Genomic DNA, 22266 nt, shown 5'->3' with positions numbered 1-22266 from the left:
TTCACAATATTCCGAACTGAACGGACGTGACCCTTGCACGCTCCGAGACATAGCTAGCCGATAGTGTAACGCTGTAACTTAAAGCTAAGAATACATTAATTTAACAGTGTGGTGAATTAGCAGGTGAATAAACGTCAATTGGCTCAACTCTCAGAAAAACGCTTTCTTAGGCATCGCTTCCCTGAGACTCATGCAAACCGACCCAGCTAGTTTCCCGTACCTATACCGATCTTCCTTAGTTTGATCTGTGAGGACAACTTCCAGTAGCCATCATACACTGTCCTAAGGTAGAAACAGGTGTAGCAGGGATAGCACCGTTCCGACTGCGCCGATACAAGCAAAGGCGGGTTGGAAAAGAGCGGTGTTAGACCCTCGTTTTGCAGGCGTTGCAATTTTAAGAGGTGGTTGTTTGCTGCTAATTTCCAGGAGGAGCACGCGTAAGTTTGATCTGATTAGTGCCTTAGAAATCAAGTCAAAGTCAGAGTCAGTCAGAGTTACTTCACGACTTGTGGTTTGCCGGCAGTCAGTTTGTCTTGGTGCAGAGATCAGTGGTGACATGAGAAAACGGCGGCTAGAATGAAACACTACAAGTACACACAGAAATCTGGTACGAAACAATGGCTATTTGTACGGCCTAGGCATAAATGGATCAGATTAAAATTCATCTTAAAGAAATAGGCTGCATTTATGTTGCTTAAAATAGGATGCAGTGAAGCCTCAAAGAAAAATGCTGGGATAGGACTTTGAAATACGATACAAATGCTATCTTACGCATCCCCTTCAATACAGTATTCACAATAAACCTAGTATTCGATTATCTCAACTGAAAAAGCGCGGTTAAATAGCTCAAGAATCAATCAACAACTCATTTTAAGGCTCGCTCTTTAGTCATTATATATGTTTATTATGTGCTGATACCAGAGAGTTGCCGAGATTATAGTAGATCCGAATACAGACAGAGGATTGCGAGATTAATCGCCTGGAAAGTACAATATTTGGGTGGCGGCATTACAGTGCGTTTAATATTATAGAATACACCTAGGTTAGGAAACGTGTGTTGGGGTATTTAATATGCAAGGGGATATTAGGCTGACGACGAGATGGTGGTATATGGCCGACACGTGTGCCAGGTTAATAATACATTTTTGTCTTCAGTCTTTAGAGTTATATTACTATAACGACATCAGAAGTTTTTGATGAAGCTCTTTTTTATACTCAATATAGGTTGCATAGGTTCAGAAGTAGACATCTCGATGGATTTTATGGTCAATTTCTCATTCAACGAATTTTTATACTACTTATATATACTTTCCCTAACAAGATATTTCTATCTACACCTCAAATTACTTTTCTATATTTGTTATATTTTCTTCCTACTGTATCGAATAAATGCGCGAATTAAGCGTATGGCTCATTTCTTAGAATACCAAAACATTATGTCTTCGATTTTCGAAAGTTCTTGTGACGATTTTTATAACAAGCTCTCTGACCCGGTAAGTTTGTAGCCTCATTGCAGTGTGGTGAGCGCTTCAGTTTCCATAGCTGTGAAGTGAGCTGCCTGAGTCATACTTTTACAGATAGGCTCAGACACAGGATCAACAAAGTTGCAATGTCTGAAGTAATGTAAGCCCCTGAGATCACGAACGCTTCAGTTGTATCCAAACCCGGAAGTGCTGTGTTTCAGAGCATGAAATTAATTTGTCTTCAGTCGACTCGCTCCATTTAGTGACACTACAGACATACAGTACAAAGTTTTACTTAAAGCAGAAAATTACAACTGAGACAAATTGTTGAATAATCTATAACTAAACTAAGAATATTAAATGGCCGCGCCCTAGCTCAAGCTGTTATTGTTATTATTATTATTATTATTATTATTATTATTATTAGAGGGGGTGGGTTTCCCCATGCACTTAGACCAGTTATTGGTCCATTGTGCGTCCCCTTTTTAATTTCTACTGTCGCCATACCCTACCGGTACTGGTGTGTACTATCAGCCCCATTCAGCCAATGAGGTCGGCCGTCGGTACCTGATATTTCCCCCATCTACCAGAGGCATTGGAAACTACTTGGGAGGGAAATTGTTGCCTAATTTTGCTCAGAGGTCTCATAGAGACATGAGGATCTTCTACGTGCCGTAAATCTACGACACGGGACCCACGGCTTAAAGTCCCTCCCGGAGGACTTGTTCCCTGAATTTTTCCGCCCTTAAAAATTCCACGACCTCCGCCGGGTTTGAACCCGCGTACCTTGAGTCATGATGTGGGAACGTTACCCCTAGACTACGGAGGCCGCTTTAGCTCAAGTTGTTAGTCGCTGGCTTCCCACCGCGGCAGCCCAGGTTCAATCCCGGGTCTGGTCAAGTGGGATTTGTGGTGGACAAAGTGGCGCTGGGGCAGGTTTTCTCCGAGTGCTTCGGTTTCTCCTGCCAATCTTCATTCCACCAATTGCTCCACAATTACCCTCAACTATCATCTGGGGCTGGTACAATAGGCCAGAAGTGGCCGCAGTACAAGGGACTTAGTCCCACCCCACTAGCAATAATAAAAAGGGACAAAGCAGTACCGATGTAACAAAGCAACCAGAAACAGAGCGAGATGTGGAAGGGGTACAAGGACATGGTACTGTCATGCTTCCTGAAGATTTGCCGTGGAAAGAAATTTCCATCACCCCACTGGAAGACGGACATTGGGCGTCCAAGAACAATTCCTTTAGTCTCGGGAAGGCTCACGACTCGATCACTGAATCGGCAGGAGAAAGGGGAAAAGACTGACGTGGCATGCATATTTGTTTGCGTTTATCTGTGTTCGTGTTATCCTGTGTAGGTAGCGGCCTTGCGATAGGCTGATCCCCGTCCAATGAGTCCTACCGACTCTGTATAGAATTAAGGATCTAAAAAAGCGGGCAAGGTACAAAGGGCCATAGAGGGAGAGAGAGTGAGAAAGAAAAGATGCTGTTAATTAATTGATTCATTGGTTTGCAAACTGTGAGTCGCACACGGGAAGCACGTGAAGCGCATACACAGTTTGGCCACAGAGCCTTAAGCGACGCTACTGTTCGGTATATGTAAGGGTGTTTCTGAGGGAGCTGTTGGGATGGATCTTAAGGAAGAGAGATGTGGGTTGCATTGGTTCGTGCCAGGGCGGGGTCAAATGGCAGGATGCTGTGAACACGATAATAAACATTCTGGATCCATAGAAGGCAGGCAATTCCTTGACTAGCTGAGCGGTCATTGAATTCTCAAAATCTCAGTAAGGAACCGGGACAGCTCAGTCCGTATAGCGACTGCCTATGAGCTGGACGACAGAGGGGTCGGTGTTCGAGTCCCGGTAGGGTCAAGAATTTTCTCTTTTTCACGTTGTCGACACCGGTCCTGGGGCCTACCCAACCACTTAGCCTATCAGTACCTTGGAATTTTTCCAAGGGTGTAAAACGACTGTAGCATGAGCCTGACCACTCATCTCCAACTAGTGCCGAGGTCAAGAATATGTGGGTCTATACATCCCCTCCCCATACGTCTTCATGATTTCTTAAGCATATAGACAACTTGACTTGACTTTTTTTTATAAGAAATCCTCTTCATGAAGTTAGTTAGATGTGAGTGACATTGATATAAATCGATACTGGGTGAACATTTCGAGGATTCTGGAATTGTCAGGAGGTCCATGATCTTACCGAGGTCTGGAACCCGTCCAACTCAAGCAGCTAGTCTGAAACAAATAGCCCGTAGCTCACAGCCAGGTCCTCCCTCTTTATGGAAAGAACTCTACAAGCAATGGACTAACTTTGTAGGAGTATTTGCCTGGCCCCAACATATTTTCTTCCGCACTCGCATTCCAATCCGCCGTATTATAAAATTGAAAATGTAAAATCAAAGCTTCGTATTCACTCCAGGGCACTCTAAATCAATTGAGAGCAGACACGTGGCATGGGGGACTGTAGAATTTGCACAGCGCTTTCAGTGTACCCTTCATGCGTGATACTGACATAGGGCCTATTGGTGATTTCCGCTAAATCAATGAGATCTATGCAAAATTCTGTATGAAATATAACATGGGAACTTTAACGTTCCCTATAACTTCTATTCGAAAAATTAATCTCTATCAGCGAAATAATCTCCAGGATATATTTGAACTCTTACGTTGTGAATAAATGTGGGGAAATTGTACATAGTTAAACCCGTACAATGGAAGTCCAGTACATAAGATGATCTCACAGCGGTGATTATGAAGAGTTCTATCTTCATCTATCTATACGTATACTCGGGAGACAGTCAATCGAAATTTCTAAAGACCATATTGTTTCCAACTTCAGGGCAAAAAAAAAAGTAGGCCAAACAAGGAACTAGGATGAAACATGTAGACAGAAGAGGAAATCAGAAGCTTGTTTCCTGCCTCATACAACTTTTAGACTTAGAAGATGGAGCCGATATATTCCTTCGAAACGTCGGTTGACTTTCATTGGATTACACGATGTTATGTCCCCGAAGACAGAATTTTTCCTTTTATATACGTGAGCCAAAGGACCCAAAGAGAGATATATAGTAAAGTAAGTAAGTAAAGCTATCCCTGAAACAGACCGTGGTGGCCCATAGGGTTGTGAGATGTTGAGGTTCCCAAATTTTCTAGACAATAGGCTCATAGATGGCGGTAAGGTTGTCAACCCTACGCGCCGGCCGCGCTTTACCTCCAAGAATATTCTTGGTACTCTATCTCTTAGAGGCTGAGTCGATCCCAGAGCCATAGTGCGGCCTCATCGGGATATAGATGTATAGGTAAAAGTTAATTAGGTCCTCAGCAGAGGATTAAAAATATGTGTGTGAAAGATCAGTAAACCCCTTGCGCAAAGTAACTCTCAAACTAAATCAAACGGACTTTTACTCAGGCCGGTATTACCTGTACGTACTAAATGTCGTGTATAATAGTTCAAGGACGTCTGTCAAATGAACTACAAGGACACAGAGTCAGTTAAAATTCACATGGCCCTTAAAATGCAGAACGTAGAATAGAAGGTGCATACCACATAACAGACAAAAAAAAAAGCAGTATACAAAGTCTTACTGCACCCAGTTAAATAAAACGATATAGGATTACGCAAATTGTAATTAAGAGACAGTACAAAATTGGTTCGGGGGTACGCGGTAGCGTAGTTGGTTGAGTCACTATGCTACAAGCCAGAAGGTCGCGGGTTCAAGTCCCGGTGAGATCACTGGATTTTTTCAATTTAACTAATCCTTCCAGCCGCACTATGGCCCTGGGGTCGACTAAGCCTTTAACAGAAATGAGTACCAAAATTAATTAAATAATTTTCCTGGGGAGTAAAGCGCCGCCGGCGCGTAAGGCTGACAACCTTACCGCCATCTTTGAGCCGATTGTCTAGATCATGTGGGACCCTCAACGTCTCACAACCCTATGGGCCTATGTACAGGGATAGCTTTACTTTTTTACTTACAAAATTGGTCCTCAAACTGAACGAATTGAATCCAAAATTAAAAATGGCTAAATAAAATTTACGGATTTTGTTAGAATTCATTTTCCCAATTTACTGTCTAAATCTTGTTCTAAACTTCTTTTTCTTCGGCTATACGATACTTGCAAGTTTAACCTTTGCCTCGCTACCATATTCTAATATGGATCGTATGGCGGGGAAAACAAATTCTGTTAAAATATGTGACACAAATCAAGCAAGAATGGCCTTGTTCCCCTTTACAGAATTAAGTTAAACCTGTCGATGCTTTGCGGAATATTATTTTCAGAAATATGAACAGGCACTAAGTATCTAGTACTCGGTATATGCAATTCTTCTTGCAGCTAGCCTCAGAATTCAATGAGTGCTGTGAAGAAATAACAAACAGAAATATCCTAGTAATTTCCAGATGTTATTTAGTTCAGAAACCTTTAAGAGGTATCAACTGAAAATTGAAGTCGGATCATAAAGACGGCCATTATAGTTCCAGTACATTAAGAGACAGTTCCTGGCCTTGATCTAAATATTTTGTAGGCAAATAAGGAAGAAAAATATGGGACGAGTGGAACATTTTAAAGTTGGAATGTAGACAGTGTAATCTCATCATACTATCACAACGTAACGATGGAAATGTGAAGGCAATTAAAACTAAATTGCAGGAAACTCAAATTTTAATCAGTTTGAATATATGTAGCATTCGAGATTCTGGCAATGGTAGTTATGAGGAATCATATCTTCTGAGATACAACGCCATGTAATCCGTTTAAATCCAACCAGTTTTAACAAAATACGTATGTAAAAAATAAAAGGTAAAGTTGTCCTTGTGCCTAACTGATTAAGCACTAGGCCATGAAGGCGTATGGGGAAGTGGAGGTATAGTTCCACCAATCTGGACTTCAGCACTAAATGGTAGTCAGTGGTCAGGTTCACGCCGCGGTCACTTTAATACACCACATAAATAATCAGTACTAAAACTAGTATTTTATTCCAGCTGTCACAAGAAAAAAGTATTTCTTTAGCACAAATCGCTTCGGAAAACGGATATGCCTCACCGGTTGCAACAAGAATAAGAACTAATAAGAGCATAAGACACACCATGTCACACCAATCCTTAGAGGAAGAGAACACTCTGTAATTTCTGTACCAAACAGGAATAAGAAACAAGTCATACCCTGCCAGATATAAATCACACGTGCTTCTGGGTTCACGTATGTATAGTATATTTACCACATTTCTGTCTTTCACTGGAATCATCCCAAATTATGCAGCATAACATAACATTTTAGTCCGCAAGCGAACTATACCGACCGAGAGACCGCTCGTCGGCAAAGTTAGTGCCAACTTTAGCGGACAGAGGGTGTCGCGTGGTCGGCGCAACGAAATCCCACGGCCGTTAATTTTCGGTTTTCTGGACCGAAGCCGCTATTTCCTTGAAATAGCTCCTCAGATATCCTCACGTGGCTGAGTGGACCCCGTTCCAGACCCACTACTTCTCAGAAAATCTCATAGGGTCGGGACACGAACCCGGACATCTGGATCTGTAGCCAGGAACTAAAAATTCCAGGTAACACCTGGAATAAAATCAGGTTTGATAGACACTTGTGCGATTAAACTTAAGAGTTTTAATGTCAATGTTGCAACATAGTGAAGACACTGTTAGCAGCAGTATCAGCGCAGCAACAACAATAACAACAAACACAAGAACATTAACAACAACAGTATTACCACAAAATGTCATCATCATCGTCACCAGAACAAAGTTAGTACTTATATTTGTGACGAATGCCGGTCACGGTAGCCGAGCGGTCTAAGGCATGTACTGTCTTCGCTCTCTTGGAAACCGGGATCGTGGCTTCGAATCCCACTCAGGGCATGGACATTTAGTTTGTGTGTGTGCACTTTTCTGTGTTTGTGTACAGCGACGAGCTGATCACCCGCCCAAGGAGTCCTACCGATTGTGTAAGATCTAGAAAAACCGAAGTGAACGGAGAAGTTCATGGAGGTAGACCTAGGCCCACTGGGGCTGTAGTGCTCAGGGGGAAAAAAATTGTGACGATTTACTGAAGCTACTATTAGTCACATAGAGCACAATTTCTACTCAATTCTTTCCGTCCACCGGGATAGTAAAGAGAGAGGGTATAACTAATTGTCTTTATCACTGTATACACAGATTTCTAGGGAAAGTTAGATTATGCAGCTGAGAAAAAAATCCTGAAATTTCTCTAAGTTTCAGCACCACGTTTATAGAAATTCGCCATTCTACAATGTTCTGATTCCGTTCAGTTCAACACATTCATTCTCTAACACCCATTTCATTTTCATCCTGCCATGCGCGTCTAAGTCCTCCAAGCGGCCTCTTTCCTTAAAGATTCCCGACAATTTCTATTCCTTCATATTGTGATATGCAAATCCATTGCTAGATAACGGCTTGTTGAAACATGTCTCGGAGGTCATGACAGCGACATCGATTCCTAAGCAACACGTACAGAAAAGTTTCCGTTAAAACGGCTAAATAAAGACTTCACACAGCAACGAAAGACACTTTTCAATGCCAGCCGCAAAAATGAACAATTATATTGTTGCACGGAGTGTTGCTTATCCGGCCGGCGTGAAGCCAGCTTAGGTCGAGAGACTGAGAAGTCAGCCTTGTGCTCCACAGCGGGAGCAGAGAGAACAGAAGAAGAGTTCCTAGAAAGATGCGTCACCTATTTTCGAATCCTTAAGGATAAAAATGAAGATTCTGAAGGAGTTTTACTTGCCAATCCTGTGAAAATAGGGATACCCAGAATTATATTTAGGGTACTAATTTTTGCACACCTTATTTCCTAATCGTATAATTTTTACTTCGCTTACAGCTTTCGGAACTAAATGACATATTCAATTTTGCAAAAATATTGCTGGTTTTCTTTTTTAAATATTGGGGATAGCCTTATATTCAGACTTATATGGTATTTACGCTACAATAATAAGACAAGAGAGAGATTGCCCTCTCGAACGACGCCGCTAGTTGCTCAGTAATCAAAGAGACACCAACGGTCGTTACAATAAATATACATATACAAATTAAATTCAGGTTTCTTGACAGGCTACATGCCGACAAAGAACCCCTTGGGCCCCTACACCCATCCTTCGGCCCACCCATCCATCGGCCCACGCACCCAATCTTCGGATTGTGAATGACTGTGACATTGTGAAGAAGCAAATATAAATGGGAGAGGAAAGCACGGTAGCTCAAGGTGCTATTGAGTGGTTAATGCACCAGTTTCGTATTCAGAGGTTCGGGGTTCGAATTTCGATGCTATTTCTGACTGAAGATTTCGGGAACTCGATGTTACAGCACCCCAAAAAAGGAAAAATTCCCAAAATAATTGAAGATTCAATCAATTATCGAAGGTACGGTAATGAACGAACTAAAATTGTGTAATTAATTATTTTTTAATTCTCATACTGGGGGTTGAGTCAAACTAGGTCAACTCGACACGTCGGCCACTGATTGGCCTATTGTACATGCCCCGTGCGATTATGATGATGGAGAATTTGATGGAATGAAGATTGGCAAGGGAAATCGAAGTACTAGGAGAAAACCTGCCCCAGTGCCACTTTGTCCACCACAAATCCCACTTGACCAGATCCGGGTTCGAACCCAGGCCGTCGCGGTGGGAATCCAGCGACTAACCGTTTGAGCTACGGCGCGGCCAAAAGTTATGTATCTTTTCTAATGTATTTGAGGATAATTAAGTAATTAGGTAAATCCATAGAGTAAAGTTCTTGAGAAGCTAACCGTCGTTTAGCTCAAGAAACTTTCCTCCTTTTTGACACGCCAAGACTTCTTACAAGATCTCTACCACGAATCTGCGCAAGTCAGAGGCTCTGGGTAACATTTCGTAACTTGCTAGACCTTCGTAGCGAGGTATTGTTGACCCTCAGGCCAAATCCCCTGTTGTCTGTCCGAAAATGTGTGTTGTTGCATTCACAGTCACCTTCCATATCTGAAGGCTGTGTCCAACAGCAGCATGTGGACGGGCCATTCCGTGGTGACAAGGGACATGACATTTCTCAATCGATGTAGGAACATGTCATACTTCACATACCGCTGTATTTAACGGCTCTTTCAAAGCTCAGATTACAAAGAGTCAAGTGACAAGACGGTCATTGAATAATGGATATGCATGGATATAACTGGAAGTGATAATTGCTTCATCTGTGCTAATATCCTAGCAGCTCCTCCAGTGATGGAATAAAACCAAATAAAACCGCACAGTAAAGATGTCCAGTCTTCGAGCAATAAAGTGAACCTGGCATCTCCCGAATACGAAGCAGAAGTGACAGCGATGTTCTGTGTTAAGACGTCGCTTCTGCTAACTGCTTTACCAAAATGACAAGCCACACACCTCGCTTGTCCTTCACAGGCGACTGTGTCTCCAGCATGCAAATTTAACTACTTACCAAGCATTCGAATGACGTAGTTCTGAGGCGAGCTGCTCTTGCCACCGACGGCGCGGTCATTGCCCCTGTCGGTGCTGCTGCTTCCGATGGACGCTCTCTTGGCAGCGTGTAGGAGCCTGGAGCGTCGCAGCTTCAGGCCGATGAGAGCGTACAACACGGTGATGAGAGTCATGGGCGCCACGAAGAACACGAAGGTCGAGATCTCAAAGGCATGCTGCACTAACTCCGAGGTGACAGTGCACAGCACCACATCGGTCCCGTCCTCCGCTTTGCGCTGTAACACGCCGAACTGGATGGCCTGGGGCACCGCCAGGCCTAGAGCCACTAGCCAAATCACCATCACCAGCCGCACGGCCCGCGACAGCTGAAAGCACCAACCAGACACTCTCGTTCAATGCCAAACAGGCTCAAACTCGCCGTGCCATAGCTCAGGCACCCACCGTGAAGGCCGGGGTTCGAGCCCAGGCCAGGTATTCTGGGATTTGTGGTGGACAAAGTGGTATTGGAGCAGGGTTTTTCCGAGTACTTCGATTTCCTCTGCCAATTCTCACTCCACCGAAAGCTCCACATTCATTATCATATATGACCCGGGGCTGGTACAATAGGCCAAAGAGTGGCCAACCTACCAAGTGGACTCAGTCTCACCCCACACCAAGAAACTCACTAGGCTCACATTGTGATCGGGTAAGACCACAAAAGTAATGAATATTATTCTGGGTTTCATATCCATTAAGTATTACTTGGATATGGGACATTTTATTCTTTACTGAAACTACGAGCTTATTTGATGTTTCCCCGTTCTTTCACTCACACCAATACATTGAAGTTATTTTATAAGTCTGCTGTATACGTGAATTAACGTAACTGGTATATACACGTATATGTAAATATTGTTCTCAGAGAAAAGCATCAATCGTATGTTTGTTCTGCTGCTGTTCTTTCCGTTTTTCAGACATTTATTAATCAAAATTGTTTGGTACTCTTATTACTTTACAAGGATTAGGATGATTTTTGTTTAGACACTTCCTCAGCCAAAACTTTTTCACGCTACTAAATATATGTATAAAAGTGTGTGTACATATATGAAATACAAGCGCTTATATAAATAGTAGTTTGTGGAAAAGAAGTTACTAGTACTCTTTTACATTATGGGGAGATAAGATATACACTTATATAATCAGCTTGGAGTTTCTCTGAATACTGCGTCTCGCTGCTCGCTAATTCCATAACGTCCACAGTGTATATGCGCGTCTAGTTCAGAGGGGCGCCAGTGGACTGAGTCCACTAAGGATAAGCACACTACTACTACTTGGTTCACTGTAGATGCTCAGTTCACTTAGCAGTATTCTTGCACGAGGTCTTGGGTGCAAGGTGGGACGGGACTTTTGTCAGAGGGTTGTGTTGCTTTTAACTGAGAAGCGGTGGTTCACGGATGAGCGAAATGTGTGTGTGTTTGTGTATAGAACGAGACAGAATGGTATGATAGGAGTGTTTGGTTAAAGCACTTCCCCCTTTCCCTTTGTTGTAAGATGCAAGCAACAGTCACTGTTGGACATATATTTAACGCAAACACAATGAACGCTATTAAACTGTATAGGCAGTCTTGCACGGAAAACACTTAATGTTTATAATAGACAGTCTGAGGGTGGCTTTAATCAATTTTGTAGCAGGCTTCCCTTTGTCTTTGGGCGCGAGCATGGCCCTCATTCTTATAACTGTGAAGTTTATAACACGACTGAAACTCTCACTCAAGGGGTCTCGGTGTATTAACCTCAGCAATGGCCTATGGCGATCCGCGATAACGTGAGAAGCCCTCAGTCAACATTACAATATATCTTCACTGGGCAGAGGACATATGTCCTTCAGTTGTTAGCTCTCCCCTTGATTATAAGTCTCCATATCTGGTGAATAAGTTTCAACTTTTCCCCAGAAGTGGATAGGCATACCGCTAAATATACAGTGATGTGCAGGCGTCCGAGATTCGAACTCAAGTCCTCCAAACAGCCACGCACTAACCTAGCTGCAACCTGCTAAAAATAGATCACTTGAGAGACTTGTGTAAAGTTTGGAGGACTATATCAAAATGGATTTCAAAGAAGCATTATGCGAGGTCACGAGCTGTAGTGTGCTTTCTCACAACAGAATTCAGTAATGGGCTCTTTGAACATGATAAAGAATATCCTTCCTTTCGGTAAATGGAGTGAATATATTGAGAACTAAGAAATGATGTGCGTCATAATGGGGCACTAACTTATGGAGTTAGTTACTTCTTTAGTTACTTACTTACGTAATACCGATTTGTTCTACGCCAACTTCGAGAGAGGGAAAATTTACATTTCATAAATAAGAATAGGCACGCACTGTCTTCGCTCGCTCGGAAGCCGGGATCCTGAGTTCGAATCCCACTCAGGGCATGGATGTTTGTGTGCGTTTTTCTGTGTTTGTGTACAGGTAGAGGCTTTGCGACCAGCTGATCACCCGCCCAAGGAGTCCTACCGAGCGTGTAAGATCTAGAAAAACCGAAGTGAACGGAGAAGTTCATGGAGGTAGGCCTAGACCCATTCGGGCTGTAGTGCAATGAAAAAAAAATAAGAATCACATTTCAACATTTCAGTAAAAAGATAAAAGGTAAAGCTATCTCTGTGCTTAACTAATTATGCACTACGCCATGAAGGCGTATGGGGGAGTGGATGTATAGATACACATTTCTTGACCTCGGCACTAGATGGAGTTGAGTGGTCAGCTTCATACGCCGGCCGTTTTGTCCCTGGGGAGAGTCCCCGATAGCCATTGGATAGGAGGTTGAGTGGAGAACAGAAAATTCTTGACTCTATCGGGATTCGAACTTCGACCTCTCTGTTTTCCAGCGCGTAAGCAGCCGCTATACCGACTGAGCTATCCCGACTTCTTCAGTAACAATTTAAAATTGTACACAGATTTGAAATCGCGTATCTCTGTTTGGTAATTACACTTGTTCGTTATAGGCAGAACGGAATGACCTCAGAATATGATTCATGAATAAATATTGTCGGCGGGAGGTAAAACAGCTGAGCGGCGCCGCATACTAATCGACAACATTCATGGAACCAGGGACAAAGTCTCAGTGTGCTGGAATGCTCCAGAAACTTCTGTAACTGCAATGGATTATTCAAACTGTTTTTCACAAGTTGGGACATGTAAGTCGTGCTGACGAATAGTTCAACTTCTAATCTCCCCATGTGTGCTACATGTCCAATCCATTTCATTCTCCTTCAATTTGTGACTCTGATAATAGGTTTTGAGGAATACAAATTATTAAGTTCTTTGTTAAGTGTATTTGTATTTCCCTGGGTCCAAATATTATCTTATTTTGAAAATTTTCCATCTACTTCCTTCTACTTTGGAGAGGGAACAAATTTGACACTCAGGTTGAACAACGGTTGAAATTATATTTCACAACTTTCTCAATATTTATGCGTTAAGGCAGGAGCCGAGAATATTTCTAACTGAATGATATCAAGCAATACACGAATTTAATTTCATTGTAAATTCTTGGTGAATGTTACTTTAAATTATTCCTGTAATTCCCAAATATTTAAAGTGAGTCACCATTCCAACAATATTTAGCTGCTTTAACTGTAACATAGAAATAATCAGAACCCGTGACTTGAATGCAAAAGGCATCTGGCGGATTGGCAATACTTTTGCAATTACTGGGTTCTTGGGCTTTGTCCATCGGCCGGTATTCTAAACAGCTAGAGAACACAAAGTTTCGGAAACTGGACCTCTTTCCGTCCTCAGGAGAGGATGTGGTGAATCCCTTAGAAAGAACTAACCTCAATCCTTGTACTGGAGGTCATCTCCTCCTAAGGGTCCCAACAGATTAGGTGTCTCCCTCCTCACGGCTTTGAGCAAGAAGATAATACGTACGTGTAGTCTGCAGGGAAGTAACGTCGGACTGTTTGCCGGACATTTACGTACGTAACAAAGACAATAATCTTCACACCAATTACTGGGCTCAATATCAGAAAATCCATAATTGATAAGAGTGCCAGAGAGGCGAAATTTGAGCACGACATGAAAACGTGGGTTCGAATCCTGCTAAGACATTGATGAATGTGATGTCGTGATGGCAGGTGAATGTACAATTTATAAGACTTGCGTCTGGCCGATCCTAAACCCAAGGTATATTACCAAACACCTAAGGTTTAATTTACTTACTTACTCATGGAGCAAGGCCCGCGCCATAGCTCAAGCGGTTAGTCGCTGGCTTTCCACGGCGACGGCCCGGGTTCGATCCCGGGTCTGGTCAAGTGGGATTTGTGGTGAACAAAGTGGCGCTGGGGCAGTTTTTCTCCAAGTACTTCGGTTTCCCCTGCCAATCTTCATTCCACCAATTGCTCTACAATCACCCTCACCTATCATCTGGGGCTCGTACAATAGGCCAGAAGTGGTCGCAGCACAAGGGACTTAGCCCCACCCCACTAGCAATAAAAAAATATACACGGCCTTTAACTGAGCTCGTGCTGGGAGTTCCTCTCTCTGGGTTGTTGTGATAAACACCTTCAGCTTAACTGAATCCCGGCCGAGGAGAATGTAGTCAATCATCTGAGTCATTACAGGATGATTAAAATAATCCGTCATACCAGAAGCAGCACACGGAAGCTTGGCTTTCAGCTTAAACTAAGAAATGAGGGCCGGTCACGGTAGCCGAACGGCCTAAGACATACTCGTACAGTGTCTTTGCTTGCTCGGAAGCCGGGATCGTGGGTTCGAATCCTATTCAGGGCATGGATGTTTATTGTTTGTGGTTGTGTGTGTGTGTGCGCGTTTTTCTGTGTTTGTGTACAGTTAGAGGGCTTGAGACGAGCTGATCACCGGCCCAAGGTGTCCTACCGAATATATAAGATCTAGTAAACGGAAGTTTCATGGAGGTAGGCCAAGGCCAAAATTGGGGCTGTAGCGCCAAAGAAGAAAAAAGAAAACCTCTTTTCTTACTAGTATTGTATTTATAATTTTTGACTGAGATCTCGAAACTTATCTTGTTATGAAATTTGTAGTAATGTTATGTGAACTAAAGTATTTTAGCCTGTTTCCTTCAATGCAGGTCCCATTCTGGGATTTTAAGACAAGAATGTACGTATTTGGCCCAGTCTGGAGTTATGTACGAATATACGTAAGCCTGGAGCAGAGACATTACCTTTGTCTATGGAGAAAATCATATTTCAGAAACCAATTATCATAGTCAAAACATATTTAGTACTTCGTGACTCTCCAGTGTTTATTACTACGTTCTCCAGGTCCAGCAACAGAATCGCGTCCACATGATCATATCTTATTTCTTTACTACGTATCCGTTTCAGTGTACTGGCATCTACAATTGCGTCTCCCAAATATTCTCTTCCCTTGCGACCAGGTTTCTCTGTGTTAATAATAATCTCTCGTGGATGCAACCTTTCTGCTCATCTCATCTTCTTTGAAGTCATTATCTTAACAATATTTTGTGAACAGTACACATTATGAAGCCCCTCATGATGTACTTTCCTCATTATCTTCTCATGTCCTCCCACTTAGGAACCAATTTTCCCCTAAGCACATTGTTCTCAGACTCACTGCGCCTCTTCCCCTAGAGCGTGAGAGATCAAGTGTTACGCCCATACAATACAACCTGCGCAGTTTTCTTCTTAAATAATATGTAATAGATATACGCTAATACAAGCTGAATTGAAGCTTCGTTTACATAAATTCATTCCCAGGCTACTTAAAGACGCTGACAACCGCGCAGTCGCTGGTTTCTCACTTCGGCGGCCCGGGGTTCGAGACCGGGTCAGATCACGTGGGATATGTGGTGGACAAAGTGGCGCTGGGGAAGGTTTTCTCCGAGTACTTCGGTTTCCTCTGCCAATCTTCATTCCACCAACTGCTCCACAATCACCCTCACCTATCATCTGGGGCTGGAACAATAGGCCAGTAGTGGCTGCAGTACAAGGGACTTAGTTCCACCCCACTAAGAATACTAAAAAGAATAATAAAGGTGATGATGATGAAAAGCGGGAAAGCAAGGATATAAAGAGAGGAGGCCATGGTCGTCAGAATGGCCGGTGGCTAGACCGAGATTCGAACTGGAAACTTTTCTGAGTATAAGTTTCGTTCCTCAGAAGCATGAATGAGATGTTCGTAGATGTTTATTCTGAAATGCGATGACTTGTGGATCAATTATGATAGGAAGAAATTAAGGAACAATAGAAAAAGATATTTATTCCTGTAAAAGACTGTGAACCGGTCACGGTAGCCGAGCGGTCTAAGGCATGTACTGTCTTCGCTCGCTTGGAAACCGGGATCGTGGGTTCGAATCCCACTCAGGGCATGGATGTTTAGTTTGTCTGTGTGCGTTTTTCTGTGTTTGTATACAGGTAGAGGCCTTGCGACGAGCTGATCACCCGCCCAAGGAGTCCTACCGAATGTGTAAGATCTAGAAAAACCGAAGTGAACGGAGAAGTTCATGGAGGTAGGCCTAGGCCCACTGGGGCTGTAGTGCCAAGGAAAAGAAAAAGACCGTGAAGACACATAGGGTTGTGAGGCGTTGAGGGAGGGTCCCACATTATCTAGATAATCGGCTTACAGATGGCGGTAAGGTTGTCAGCCTTACGCACCGGTTGCCCTTTTAGCCCCAGGAAGATTCCTGGTAACCAGGAGCCCAGGGCCATATTGCGACTGAGAGAATTATGTCAAGTAAACAATCCAATGAACACATCGGGAATCGAACCCACGACGTCTCAACTAATTCGTCGTGTCTGCCAACGATTCGGCTCGACATAACGCCTCCAATTTCTTCGCCGAGTAGGCCGACAGAGATACCAGCGTGAAAGCAGGTGGCAAGCAGAGTAATCCGAGACGCCGGTTGGCTTTCAACACACTGCGCGTCTTTATAGTACTCTTCATAACCAGCGCTGTGAACACTTCAAAACCAACCTCATGTATGGTTCCCTGACTTCGGGGCCAGTGTTTCACTATGGGATATTCAAAATATGTAGTCGTGCTAAGAACTCAGCAAGATATTTGGTGTGAATTTATGGGGACTAGAAACTGAGATATTTCGTTAGTTATAATTTATAGCAGCTGAGCACGGTGGCCGGCGGTCTGAGGATGTACTATCTTCGCCCGCTCAAACACTGGGATCGTGGGTTCGAATCCCACTCGAGGTATGGATGTCAGTGTGCGTTTATTCTGTGTTGTGCTGTCCTATGTTGCCGATAGCGGCCTTGCGACGGGCTGATCGCCAGTCCAGAGGGTCCTACCGACCATGTAAAAGATCAAGAAACTGAAAAGCGGCCAAGGTTCAACAGAGGACAGTACAGCCATACATAGGTAGGTGGGTGGATAGATGGATAATTTATAGAAATTTAATGTTCCATCATACATTTAAGTATTAAATTGCTATAAAGTATCTATTTATCTAGATAATTTATAGCAATTTCAATAGCAATACTCCATCACACATTTAAAGACCGCCTCTGTGGTCTAGTGGTCAGAGTTCTTGGCTACACATCCAGAGTTTCCGAGTTCGAGTCCTGGCGCTACCAGATTTTCTGAGAAGAAGTGGGTCGGAAACGGGGTCCACTCAGCCTCGTGGGGATAACTGAGGAGCTATTTCAAAGAAATATAAAAAACCGAAAATTAGCGGCCGCGGGGTTTCGTTAACTCCACCGACAAGCGGCGGTCGCTCGGTCGGTATAGTTTGCTTGCGGAATCAAGCCACGGAGTTATCACACATTTAAATGGAAGAGAGGTATCTCACAGACTATGAAACCGTAAGCATAACATCAGCATACAAGGTACTGATGGCAATAATATCCAGCCCATTATACTCATAGGTCATAACATCCTGGATCAGGACCTGGTCGCTGCTTACCTTGGAGAAGGTGTGCGACTGGAAGGGATGACAGATGGCCACGTAGCGTTCTACTGTGAACGCCGTGATGGTAAGTACCGTGGCGTTAGCCGACGTTTCGGCAGCAAATCCTTGCAGGATGCAGACTTTTTCCCCAAGCACATCTGGATACACGCGCCACCAAATGAAGTACATCTCCTGAGGAAGGCCCGACACCAACAGAAGCAGATCCGACACAGCGAGGCTGAACAGGTAATAGTTAGTGGCTGTGTGCATGTGTTTGTTGCGGGCGATCACCACACACGTGCTCACATTGCCCACCAAACCGGTCAGCAGGATCACTGCATATATCGCCGTGATTGGGATCAGAATATATAAAGGGTCCCTTTTAGATATCGTATCATATTGAGTCATGTTACTCCCTTCTGTTACATTGTACATTGTAGCTGCAATTCTCTGAGGTGTTGAACTGAAGGGCTGTGTATAATTATCGTAGGAGTCATGTGTTATGTTGTCTGTGATACCAATTTCAAACTCATCCATCATCGGATATCACTTTTACTTTGAAATCACCAACACACATTGCCGCCAACAGGGCGTCAGGTTACAGTGAGCGGATAAGCTACGTCACAAGCACAGTTCGCTGAATGTAAACTTTTTAAACACTGAGAAGCGACACAGCGTAAACCATTATAAAATATCTAACCTCACACAGATGCATTTTGTTTCTATTGTTGTTTGTTAATTATAAATTCACTGACTACACTGCACCACATCACTAAAGACTGCCCACTCGAGTAAACGAATTAAGTCAGAAATACATTAAACGCTGTTACAGACCTACACTTGGATCTAATGGGACCGCGTGTTGATCACTAAGACAACTGTCACCTGTTTGCTGCAGAGTCCCGTGTGGCCGGTGCACGTTCCACAACGTTCAGTGTTGATCTGAAGATGTGAACGCGAGAGGAAGGCCGACCCAGCAGTCATGCATAGTGGGCAAGTCCACTCAACGGGCGTGCCGAGCAATGCGCCAGCCAAATTGGGCGCATGGAAGCTCTCATAGGAAAATTCTATTACGTGATATTCTCAGAGCGTAATTCTTCTACGAATACCCAGTTCCTTTGGGTGAATAAATCTCTGTCAATTATGTTCACACAGATACACTCGTGTTTATAAACTATTCCTTCTTTTGTATTTGTAGGTATTTTATGCTTCTACAACCATGAACTGATGGTAGTGCGTTTATATAATCGTATATCAATTGTAATGAAATGTTCTAGTGTCCTTATTACATACGGCATATACAAGGCTCTTGTTAATTACAATAGGACACTGAATTGGGCTAAACCAGCACTTGTTGAAATAAAATGATCAGAATTTGTTCTTGGCCACGTGTTTCTGTTTCCGGAATAAAGACATTAACACGGCGTCCTGCAGTTCTCTCTGACCTACATCGGAGTTAACGATCCTTTCTTGAAGATGTTCCATAAATTTCGGTAGTTTATGATTAAAACATGAAACTGTTAGTGTCTTGCTCCCTTACTGTCTTGGGACCAGGTTGTGTGGGCATTGCAATGCTCACATATTTGTCACGTATATCGGCTTCTTCATTCTGAAACAAAAAAAAAGTGAAACCAACATAAATCAGCTGTTTGCCAAGTCGAGTGCACATGGAATTTTTTGTTGTCGTTCTGACATGAAATATGTAGAAACGTCTACAAAATTTAGGTAACAAATTACAGCAGATTAAAGAAAGAGACAAGTTAATAAATCAATGTTAGAAAATTTTAAGGGAAGAAACCACTTGGAAGAGCATAGGTAAGGAGGAAAATAGCCCAATGTTTCAGACAGGTAGGCTGTAAGGGTGTGGACCTTTGGTTTTTTCAAAAAGTATGTACGAACCAGCTAAATAATTTTCAACTGTTCATACACGTACATGTCCAATGGCAGAAGGAAAATCAATTCAAAGTTAGGGAATTAAATTTATGGTTAAATTATAGACTTATTTAAAAAATGTCCATTAATATCAACATACTAATAACGTAAATATGAGTGCTATTCAGAAACTTCGACGTCTATTGCGTTACGACCTACGAATCTTCGGCACTTACTTGCAAATATAGCTCTTCTGTTTTCAACAGAACGTGCTCTAATAATCTGAGGGTACCTGAGATGGAGAATCGATCAAGTTTAAAATAAATTAAATAAAAGTCTTAATGATCTTATATGCCTCTTCTTTAATTTGATGCCCCTAATAATATCCGACGAAGCGCCTCCTTTTGTAAGTATTTTCTCAAACCTCCTTTATATTTATTCTTTTTGTTTTATTGCTAGTGGGGTGGGACTAAGCCCCTTGTACTGCGGCCACTTCTGGCCTATTGTACCAGCCCCAGATGATACGTGAGGGTGATTGTCGAGCAATTGGTGGAATGAAGATTGGCAGGGGAAACCGAAGTACCCGGAGAAAACCTGCCTCAGAGCCTCTTTGTCCACCACAAATCCCACTTGACCAGACCCGGGACCGAACCCGGGCCGCCGTGGTGGGAAGCCAACGACTAACCGCTAAAGCTATGGCGCGGCATACTTATGCTTTCTTGGACCTATCCATTTTCCTCGGGCCTCTTTTCTAAAACATTCTCAATCTACGACTCTAGTAGAACAAGAAGTGGTATGGGAAAACAATTGATGTCGACCTGGCGAAACTGCAGTATAAATGTAAAAGACGGTAAGAAGTGATTGCAGTAATCCATGGTCAACCACGGCTCATGAAATCGCGAATTTCAATTACCTGCGCTTGTAGATTTGCATACAGTTTGCCCAAACGCGATGGAATGCTTACCTGCGGGGTTCATGTGTGTACACATAGAAACGTCAGTGATTTCCGAACTAGTACAAAGGCAAAGCTATCCTTGTATCAAGTCATGGAGGCCCATGTTTATGAGACGTTGAGGGTCTCACATTATCTAGACAGTCGGCTCACAGATGGAGGTAAATTTGTCATCCTTGCCGCCCTTTTCTCTCCAGGAAGATTCCTGGTACTCATTTCTGTTACACGCTGAGTCGAACCCAGGGCCCTAGTGCGGCTGGAAGTATTACGTCAAGTGAAATAAATCCACCTCATCAGGACTCGAACCCGCGACCTTCCGGCTTGTAGCATAGTGCCTTAACCAACTACGGAACTGTTACCGTCCCCCATTTCTTTCTTTGTATCTACTCTTACGTGCCGGCTTCGGTAGACCACTTGACTCTATCAGGATCGTGTTGCGGCAATAACTGAGGCAACCGGAAACTGCACACTCGAAGCCAGCCCACTGCTCGAAATCAACACCATAACTTCCGCTGTCCACAAACTGTTTATTTATTCAGAAGCGAAATATTATAACTTCATTTGCAGACAGGGAGTAATGTGGCCCTTTACTATTATCAAATTTTAACGATTCAAGGTGAAGTGCTGATGAATTTAGAGAAACACAGGAGCGCAGTTCAATGACGTTGGCCTCCGATCAATTCAAACGCCAAGTTTCTGAAGACTGCTACCCTGCGGGAGCGTCGCTTCATCCCCCAAGAAGGATTTCAATCGACGGCCTCTCTGTGAGACAAGAATTCATTTCCTGTTGGCCGATTTTAACTAGTCAAATTCATCATGGAATCCGCATAACGAATTTTGAGAATAAAACATTTCCCAAAATACAGAACTCGGAACCCCGCATGTGAGAGCGGTTATTTCTTTAGCTTAGGGTCCAGCTGCACCCTTCCGAAGACACTTTATGACGGCTGCACCTGTCAACAAAACAAAATTCACATCTTCAGAAAACTAAATTTGCCTCCCGTGGTGACCTTGTCCCCTTCCGTCCACCCAAACTGCATGTAAACAAAAACAAGGCAGATGTTTTCTGTCCAGATGCGAAAAACAAGTCATAACATGCTAATAAATCGGTCTCGCAAATAAACCATTCACCCTTCCGAAATGTCTAAAGAGGACCATAGCGTCCATGGAGAAAGTAACAGGTCTGGACTGCCACAGTACCGAGTGCTCCCTCTTCCGAACTACTGGATTCACATTCTCTGGAGGCAGGCTGAAATGGCTTCATAAACTAGTTGTTCGGCTTCCAGATTACCTCCGTGGTTCTCTTTTGTGACACTAATTTGTTAGACTGATTGCTAATATAAGATGTGAAATCCCCCTCTAAGTACTTTTAATCACTATTAGAATCCCTGACTTGCTTCGTTCATAGTCTTCAAGGGGGATATCGGATGGTACAGGAAGTTTTACTATTTGCATATATGAACAAAATTCGCAGAATGTTTGTGTAACACAATTTTTATAGAAGTCGCAAATAATAACATTCAATCATCAATGGCGCTACAGCTCTCTGTCGATCCCTGGCCTCATCTTCAGTTACGTAATACTTTTTACATAGACGGTAGGACCCCTTGGACGAGTGATCAGCTCCTCGTAAGGCCGCTACCTACACACAGGA

The 22266-nt window shown here is 43.1% G+C and overlaps 1 protein-coding gene across 1 annotated transcript in view; it reads right to left on the bottom strand.

Moving 5' to 3' along the window:
- Positions 1-22266, bottom strand: part of LOC111872798 (pyrokinin-1 receptor) — a 188410-nt gene that overhangs the window by 140476 nt on the left and 25668 nt on the right. Inside the window, exons 3-4 of the mRNA XM_033754840.1 lie at positions 17804-19397; positions 9913-10276 (exon numbers count right to left, since the gene is read on the bottom strand). Of these exons, the coding sequence (XP_033610731.1) occupies positions 9913-10276; positions 17804-18328 (889 nt within the window). The 5' untranslated portion in view covers positions 18329-19397. The remainder of the gene's footprint in view (positions 1-9912; positions 10277-17803; positions 19398-22266) is intronic.

Source organism: Cryptotermes secundus, unplaced genomic scaffold (genome assembly GCF_002891405.2).
Source record: "Cryptotermes secundus unplaced genomic scaffold, Csec_1.0 scaffold79, whole genome shotgun sequence".
NCBI lineage: Eukaryota > Metazoa > Arthropoda > Insecta > Blattodea > Kalotermitidae > Cryptotermes > Cryptotermes secundus.
This window is presented reverse-complemented; position numbering and strand designations above follow the sequence as displayed.